This window comes from Bison bison, unplaced genomic scaffold, assembly GCF_000754665.1.
Source record: "Bison bison bison isolate TAMUID 2011002044 unplaced genomic scaffold, Bison_UMD1.0 scf7180017864471, whole genome shotgun sequence".
Taxonomy (NCBI): Eukaryota; Metazoa; Chordata; class Mammalia; order Artiodactyla; family Bovidae; genus Bison; species Bison bison.
In genome coordinates, this window is record NW_011495032.1 from 24,201,762 (window position 1) to 24,211,252 (window position 9,491).

Sequence of the window (9,491 nt, forward strand, 5' to 3'; positions counted from 1 at the left end):
AACTGCTGCCTTGACCTCAAAATGTCTTATAAAATTATCTCTTAATAGTCTGTCACATCTAAAGCAAAATCCTCAGGGATTAAGCCCCGCACAGGGGCAACCCCTTTAGTACTAACAGTTTTCACAGATTGTGTCAGTTTCTTGTAAGTTTTCCTGAAAAAATAGATAATGTAGTTGGAGAAGGCAATGGCAACCCACTCCAGTACTCTTGCCTGGAAAATCCCATGGACGGAGGAGCCTTGAAGGCTGCAGTCCATGGGGTTGCTGAGGGTCAGACAGGACTGAGCGACTTCACTTTCACTTTTCATTTTCATGCATTGGAGAAGGAAATGGCAACCCACTACAGTGTTCTTGCCTGGAGAATCCAAGGGAAGGGGGAGCCTGGTGGGCTGCCGTCTATGGGGTCGCACAGAGTCAGACACGACTGAAGTGACTTAGCAGCAGCAGTAGCAGATAATGTAGTTAAAAATTTTTTTTGTTTAAGAAAGAACTTACTATTATTATGTGGAAAAAACAGGAAACAATCATGAGAACTAGGAAATTCAGTTAATCACCACATCTCTAATCTTGGTTTGTGGGAATGTATGCTGCAAGTGGCCTGGACCTTGTTTGCCTGGGTCACTACTGAGTGTCCCCAGTGCCCAACACAGCACCTGACCCATGACAGCCATTCATTAAACACTATGGTAAGAATACTTGATTGTTTCAGATAGCAGTGTAATTACTTTCTGCATGTGAATGGTTTCTTCATTTACTTGGATTTTTTTTAGATTACTAGAAGTGAGGATTTTATAGGATCAAAAGGTATCAATGTTTTCATAGTTATCAAAACATTGCCAACTTGCTTTCAAATGAGCCCTACCATTTGGTACTGCCACCAGTAATAACTGAGTGTACCTTTCAGAGCATCTTCTTAAGCTCTTATATGGATACAGTATTTGGTAATTCTAAGCACTTTCAGATGAAGCAATTCTTTTTATCTGAACCACCTGGAAAGTGGGCAAGGCAGGTATTGCATTATCCCTTTTGTAACACAGCAAACATCAGTGCCTTATTTTTATGATAATGAATGGCAGGAGACAAAAATAATCAAACCCTGTCAGGTCCCCCCCAACACACACCCATTCTTTACCTTTGGTCTGTAGTGAATATCATGAACAAATTGACTTCTTTCCTTAACAGTAAAATTAGGTGCTGGTCTATAATTTCTGTGGTTTACAAAATCTTTTTCTTTGCCATTTGTTCAGATGTTTGCAGATGCCTTGATCAAACTTGGGAATTTCATTAAAATGAAATAATGAGTCACAATTTAGGTGAAAGAGAAATTGGGTAGGTGTAAGGTAATACCTCGCACTAGGAAATTTATAACATTGCCACCCTTTTTAAGCAGAAAGATATGGGAATTTTGGCAGTGCTTTTGTAGCTTCCTGAATGTAAATGTAGTAAGTTACTATTTTAAACCTCTGCATCTGTTGGAGTCTTCATAAACTATTGAGATTAATATGCCATCAGTGAAAGTGGACAGGAATTATTTGTATAATAATCAGTATATTTTCGTATTTGTCAATAAATTCCAAGAAGAATGGAAATGAGAACTAAGATCATAAGTTAAAAAAATTCAACCTACAGAAAATATTTTCACATTAAAACTGAAAAAAAATTTTTGTAAACATATGGCAAGAAGAAAATGTTATTAATTCCAAGTCTGTTACTAATCCTGATTCTTTCCCAAATTTGCTGATCAGTGACCCTAAATGATTTAATAGGTAACGAATTGATAAGGAAGCTTTGGAAGATTCAGAGTTTGCTTATAAGTAGAACCATTGGAAATTCTTGGGCATCATTTGTAGTAAAAGTAGGTCCAAAATTGCCTTTTTGTATTGTTTTTACATTTTGCTTAGGGTTCTTTGAAAGAAGTAGTACAGATAAGGAAGAACAGATGCAGGTAATCAAGGCTTTGGAAATATTCAGAACCTCCTTTCAACTGCACTTTGCCTTTGTGATGGAAATCTGTGAAAGGGAAAGTCGCTCAGTCACGTCAGGCTCTTTGCGATCCCATGGACTATATAGTCCATGGAATTCTCCAGGCCAGAGTACTGTAGTGGGTAGCCTTTCCCTTCTCCAGGGGATCTTCCCAACCCAGGGATTGAACCCAGGTCTCCTGCATTGCTGGTGGATTCTTTACCAGCTGGGCCACCAGAGATGCCCAAGAATACTGGAGTGGGTAATATCTGATATCTCTTGTGATATCAGAACCGAAATGGCGTTCGGTAAACAGAAATGCTCTTTAAGAACACCTTTCAGAAATGTCAGTAGTCCTTGTGTCAGAGAACAGCTGCCCAAATAGTGGTGGGTTTTGGCAACTAGATCTTTAAGGAATTGTTATGTAAATATGTTATTTTGCTTCTGTTTTTTATACTAGGATATTTCACTTTCTTGAAGATTAAAGCAGAAATCTTCTTTGGAATAGATGGATTTTTGTTACTTTCTGTGAACTAAAGCGATTCAATGTCTCTTTTGGTAAGTTTTTATAAATGTGAATCTAATTTTGTATCAACAGAGTAGTTAGATATGATATTAGTGTAAAGCCATAAGAGAAGGAGTACTCTGATGCAATGTTCTTAGGCTCTGAGATGTTATTTTGATCTGAATGACTTCTGGTCTTTAAACATAAGTTAAATTCTCACTGAGTTTTTGTCTCTTTAAAAAAGAGCTTCTCCTATACTTTTCTGATATACTCCCTCTATTCCTTTGTCCCATACACACTTTTTCTCATACATTTACTATCCTTACGTATTCCTCTTCCATCCAGCCTTATTCTTTAAATCTTTCAGAAATCCCTTTTTACAAATTTCCATTTGACTAAAGGTAAGCAAAATAGTATGAAAAATAAGCCCCTTGACTTAGCAAGACAAAATACATTTAGATCAATGTATAATATGATATATAGATACTAACTTGGTTTTTGTTTATATGAAGTCCATGGTATCTAGTCTAGATTAAGTAGTTTTAGGACTTTCATTGTGTCATATAAAATATAATACTTTATTTGAATATTTAAATTATTAAAGCAGTAATCTTTTAAAAAGTGGTGGGTGCATATGTAATTTTCAAATACTTTAATATATTATATCTCTCTTAGTCTTCAAAATTGTTAGTGATTGTCAGGGCAGGTGGTATAATCCTCATTTAGAGTTTGGCCTAAGATTGCAAAGAATTAGAGGCAAGGATCAAACTCATATCTGCCAATTCACTCCATCAGTTGCCAAATCTGAGAGCCAGAACTATGAAGTTAGACTATATTGTAGGTTATTTGGAAAATATAGAATGCATTCACTTTGTGTTTAAAGTAAAGTTTATCTACCTAAAAGGGGAGCTTTATATATCTGGAAAATACATTGAGGTGAAATATTACCTCATTTTTCTAAAGCAGGATCTGCAAACTTTTTCTTTAGAGAGCCAGGTAGGATTTGTGGGCCAGGTATATATAGGGCCAGGTATGATCTATATATCTATATACCCTATATATAGATCACTGCTTTAATAATTTAAATATTAAAATAAAGTATTATATTCTATATAAGACACAATGAAAGTCCTAAAACTGCTTAATCTAGACTAGATACTATGGACTTCGTGTAAACAAAAACCAAGTTAGTATCTATATATCTATATACCCTATATATCTATATAAGGCCAGGTATGATCTCCATTAAATTACTCTTCTGTTATCAAAGCAGCCATAGGCAATATGAGTTAAATGCAAATAAAGGTATCTGTGTTTCTGTAAAACTTTACACACTTAAACAGGTGGTGGGTCAGATTTGATTCATGGACCATAGTTTCTGCTCTAAAGGATTATCTAAGATTTAACAATTTATGTCAGTTTGTAGGTTGGATGAGATGTAAAGGGGCATTTGATAGATGAAAATCCTGAGATTCGAAGGGCTATGTGGTTGCCCAGGTTTCCAAATTTGGGGGGAAAGACATCTTATTTAATCTATTATTTCATAATTATGGATTTTTTGGGAAAAACAGAATTTGATAGTGGGTCATTTATATTTGTTCAGTTTGTTGATAATTTTAGTTTATATTCTTCTTGCAATGATGAAATATTTAGACTCTTTTGAATCAAAACCTTCATGCTTTCTCCTCAATGAGATATTTGTGCAACTCAGATAAAGTTAATGAAGGATTCTTCCCTGTTCAAAGTTTACTGTCTGTTTGACAGGTAGGAAATAGTGTTTTCAAAGGAGCAGCAAGTAACAAAATTCCACACTCTTAGAAAAAAAGCAGGTGTTCAGCATAAACCATGTTGTTTGCACAAACAGTTTAGGCACCATGATCCATTCTTATCAAGGAATGGTGGGAACCCTCCCAAAATCCGAGTTGCTAGATACCAGCCAAGTGTCAGCCTTGTAATCAGGCCTTTCCAAGAGAGCAGTTTTAGGTCTGCTATGTTAACCCCTTTTCACACAAAGTATTAGTGATTATTGTGAAAGATTCAGGGTAAATGTTGGAAAATATATTTAAGTACCAAATAACATATAAATGACCTAACTGGTGATTATTTTTTATATGAACAACAATAGTATCTTCAAAAACTGTTTTATTATAAATTTTTTCACCCTACACAAACCAATAGAAATTTGCAAAGGAAATGATTCTACAGCTATCTAGACACTCTTAGATCCTGTTGTTCAGGGGAAAATTTTACATAAAATGGTAGGGATCTATTTAAGAGTATTGTAGTAAGATTGATAACATATACATACTATAGGAATTAAATTTAATCAGTAATTTAGGCTAACTGGGAAAATTATTAGTTTGATTAGTGAGAAATTATGGCATATTTTTAGAGAAAGGAAGTTTGATTAAGTAAGTGACTAAAACCATTAAGTAGACATGGATGGATTTATCTTAAAGACTCAGTTGATGTTATACTTTAGTAGTGAAAAGTGAAAGTGTTAGTCACTCAATCTGACTCTGACTCAGTCACTCAGTCTGACTCAGTCATTCGTGTCTGACTCTTTGTGACTGCATGGACTGTAGCCCACCAGGCTCCTCTGTGCATGGAATTCTCCAAGCAAGAATACTGGAGTGGGTAGCCTTTCCCCACTGCAAGGGATCTTCAGGACCCAGGAATCAAACCCAAGTCTCCCGTATTACAGGCATATTCTTTACTGTCTGAGCCACCAGGGGCCCAATTATACATTAATGTTCATATAAAAATGAATGTTCATGAGATGCTTGACATTAATTAAAAATCTCTTTCATATAGCTTGTTTATACTTTTTGGGGGGCATATTTTCTTCCTAAATAATGTAACATCAGCTTCACATTGCTAGCATGTTTAGGTGTTACATTTCTTTATTGACAGTATGTGATAATGGAACCTTGAGTTAAAATACAGGAAAATGTAACTTGTGATAATGGAACTAAGTCTCTTAATTTGATTTGAGTTGGTTAGAAATCTTTATCACTTTATAAAACAACATTGGTTCCAAATATATGTGGTTTAAATATAGATAAACATGGTTCCTACACCTGAGGGAAAAAATCTGAGGATCAAGATAAAATGATATGAGTACAATGAAATAATCTCTAGCTAAATACTCAGAAGAAAACTGCAAAGATGATGAAAAAGTTAAATACTAGCACCTGCAGTAAGAATGAATTGATATTACCTCCAGGGTAGAGAGCAAGAGTCAGAGATAGCACCAAGTAACACCAAAGCAGATATGAAGTTTGTCTTCTGCATACCCAGCTGCTTTTCCCTTCTCCCCCCATATGAATCCTGGCTCCAGTTCAGGCTCCTGCATGTTGCCCTTTCTCTCTGTTCCTCACTCTAGTCAACAAACTTTTTTGTATCCATGTGCCACCCTTACAGTATTTTTGATTTTTCACTTATTTAATATATTTCTGACTTTACAGGATTGTTTCTGCACTTCACGAACACAAGTTGAATCACTCAGACCTGAAAAACAGTCTGAAACCAGTGCGCATCAAAATTTGGTGAGAAAATGGTTGAGTACAAATGTTCTTCTGCCTCCTGTAATGCCATTTTATAGAACATAATTCTTGGTTCTCCTTTACCTCTTTTTCTTTTCTTCTTATTCTTTTTTCTTCCTCTACTTAAGCTGTTCTCCAGAAGTCTATAATTGATCTCTGATCTTCTGCCTAAACAGACTCTCCCTGAGCAGTCTCACAGGCTCCTGTGGTTTCAGTTGCTCATATTTCAGATTGTCCAGAGGTACCTAAGGTTATCCTTCAGGTTGATAGGGGACCCGGTCATCAGGCAGGACTGATGATTCTCAAATTTTTACTTGCAACTTTGACTCTTTCTTGAGTATCAGATATGTCTATAGAATACCTCTGGCTAGAGTTTTCAAAGCTATCTCTATAGCAAATTGAATAAAACCTTAATCTTCTCTCAGACCTCACTGACCTATTGAATTTCCAGCTTTGGCAAATGAAAATCCATCTGCTAAATCACCCTCACTGGGAACTTTGTAGTTATCCTCACACTGCCTCTTCCTTTGCCCTCACATCTAGTTATATACCAAGTCTCTGAAATGCCCATGAGTCCATCCCCTCCTTCACCTGATCACTGTTACTACTCAAATCTCATCATCTCTCACCTGGACTATTGTAGGTAAACTCATTGCTTGTAGTTTCCTAGTCATACGTATAACCTCTTATGATCTCTCACTTAGGTCAGTATTCAACAGTTACCTGAACAGGCCTGTTTGTGCCACTTTCCAGCTTTAAAATTGCCATTGATTTCCTAAATACTATTGGATAGAGCCTAAATTTCTTAATGTGGTATAAGGACTTTTAATGGTGTGGAATATGTCTGATTTCTGAGTTTCATTTATTACTACTGAGTCTTAGCACATACTTTTATTTCTGCTTGAAATACCCTTCTCGATTTTCTGCCTCTAAAATTCTTCCTCTTGCTTAAAGAGTTGGCTCAAACATCACATCTGAAGCCTTTGCTCTTGTATCTTTAATTCTGTTATGCTCCTGCAGATCTTAGACATCCTCATAAAAAGGCATTTACTATATTAATCTCAGAATGATTGATGCATATGTCTCTCCACATGAGCCCCCCAAAATAGGCATCCTGTCTTCTTTTTCATCCCTGGGTAATAACATTAAATAATATTTAAAGAAACATGCTGATAAATAAATGTTTCTCTGGGATCTTCCACCTTTAATCTCTAAATCTTTATTTTATAATTATTTCTATAAAATAGAACCTGCCTTGCAAATACCTTAGTCCTACAAAATAATCTTAGTTAGTTTTGTTTATAAATTTATCCTGATCTTATCTTCAGTTGTCATCATTTTTGTCATTTCACTTTTTACTTACTTTTAAGTCTTCTAGTTACATACCCTTTTGTACAATAGAATACAGTATCCAGTCCTAGTTTTCATTCAAGTATTACCCTTCAGACTGAGGTAGAGTTTAGAAAGTAAAGTATCTGTTGTTGGCTCTTTGCTGTTACCAAGAGAGAGGCCTAGAATTCAGGAAACTTCCACAAGTGCTGCCTTTTTTTTTTTTTTCCCCCAGCAGGGGCGAGAAGTAGGGGAAATATTGTGGTAGGATACAAACAACATAAAATTTACCATCTTAACCATTTTTAAGTATATAGTTCAGTGGCATCAAATAATTCATAATATTGTACAAGCATCACTGCTCTTCATCTCCATAACTCCCCACCTCTTGGAAACCACAATTCTACTTTCTGTCTCTGATATTTGACTACTCTAAGTACCAGTATAAGTACTGTATTTATTATTTTCTGACTGAGAATTTTCAGTTAGCATAATATCCACAAGGTTCATTGGTATTGCAGCATATTGCAGAATTTCCTTAATCTTTAAGGTTGAATACTTCTTCATTATATGTGTACACTATATTTTGCTTCTTCATTTATTTGCTGTTGAAAACAGGTTGCTTCCACATTGCAGCTATTGTGAAGAATGGTGCTTCTATGAACATCAGTATACAAATCTCTTTGAGATTGTAATTTCAGTTCTTTTAGGTACATACCCAGAAGTGAAATTGCTGGATCATATGGTAATTCTATTTAAATTTTATTGAGGAGCCACCATACTGTTTTCCACAGTAGCTGTACCATTTTACCTTCCCACCCATAAGAGTTCCAGTTTCTCTACATTCTCTCCAAAACTCAGTATTTTCTGCTTTTTGATAACAGCCATTGTAAAGGATGGGAGTTGGTATCTCATGGTAGTTTTGATTTATATTTGCCTAATAAACTGTGGGAAATTCTGAAAGAGATGGGAATACCAGATCACCTGACCTGCCTCTTGAGAAACCTATATTCAGGTCAGGAAGCAACAGTTAGAACTGAACATGGAACAACATTGTCTTTGAAAGGAGGTAGGAAAAAATATAAAAGATAAAAAGAGAGACAAAAGAGGTAGGGATGGAGATCCGTTCCGGGAAGGAAGTCTTAAAAAAAGAGAGAAGTTTCCAAACACCAGGAAACACTCTCACTGTGTTTCCTGTGGAGAGCCTTGGGACCTCAGAGGGCAACATAACCGGGAGGAAAAATAAATAATTAAAACCCACAGATTCCGTGCCCAACGGTAACTCCCAGCAGAGAAGCAACTCAGATGCCTGCATCCACCACTAGCAAGTGGGGGCTGGGCAGGGAAGTGCGGGCTGCATTGCTTAGAGTAAGGACTGGGCCTGAATGCCCCGAGGGCAATCTGAGGGAAGTAACTTGAGATAACAAACCAGACTGTGGGATAGCTATCCCATGAAAAGCCCTAACCTAAGACACTACCAGGCCCTCTCACACAACAAAGGACTGAGCAGAGCTAGCCGGCTGCAGACCGGCCCATCCCCCACTGGAGACAGGCAGGTGAGGGCAGCCAGAGCCAGAAGGGGGCAATTGCGGCCACAGAGAGGCATCATCTACCAAACTGCAAGCAGGCTTCATTGCTAACCAAGACTTCTTGGGATTCTGGATGGTCGAATTGCCTGAGAAGGTGCACCGGTTGTACACCCAGAAAACCAAGCGGCAGGGATGGGGGAGGCGATAAGTCGCAGCAACCATGCTTGCCAAACACCTGGTCACCTGAGCTGCTCGGATGTGGGAAGGGCACAAAACGCAGGCCCAACTGAGTCTGTGCCTTTGAGGAGTACCCGAGCACCTGAACCTGAGCGGCTTACACCTGGGAAGTGCATACAACCCAGGGCCGGCCTCAGACAGTTTCCCAGCAGAGCAACCTAGAGCCTAAGCAGTGTAGACAGGGAAAGCACACACGCCATGAGCGGGGGCAAACCCAGTGTGGCTGAGACACTGCAAGCACATGCCAGGGTTATTTGTTTGCAGTGTTCCTCCCTCCCCACAGCACGACTGAACAAGGAAGCCTAAAAAAAGTGTCCACCACCGCCCCCTTGTGTCAGGGCGGAAATTAGACACTGAAGAGACCAGCAAACAGAAGAAGCTAAA

At 37.6% G+C, this 9,491-nt stretch overlaps 1 protein-coding gene across 1 annotated transcript in view; it reads left to right on the plus strand.

The window, feature by feature from the left end:
• The first annotated feature begins 2,414 nt into the window (after positions 1-2,414).
• STRADB (STE20-related kinase adaptor beta) overlaps positions 2,415-9,491 on the plus strand; it is a 26,969-nt gene continuing 19,892 nt past the window's right edge. Inside the window, exons 1-2 of the mRNA XM_010860970.1 lie at positions 2,415-2,520; positions 5,935-6,015. Of these exons, the coding sequence (XP_010859272.1) occupies positions 2,509-2,520; positions 5,935-6,015 (93 nt within the window). The 5' untranslated portion in view covers positions 2,415-2,508. The remainder of the gene's footprint in view (positions 2,521-5,934; positions 6,016-9,491) is intronic.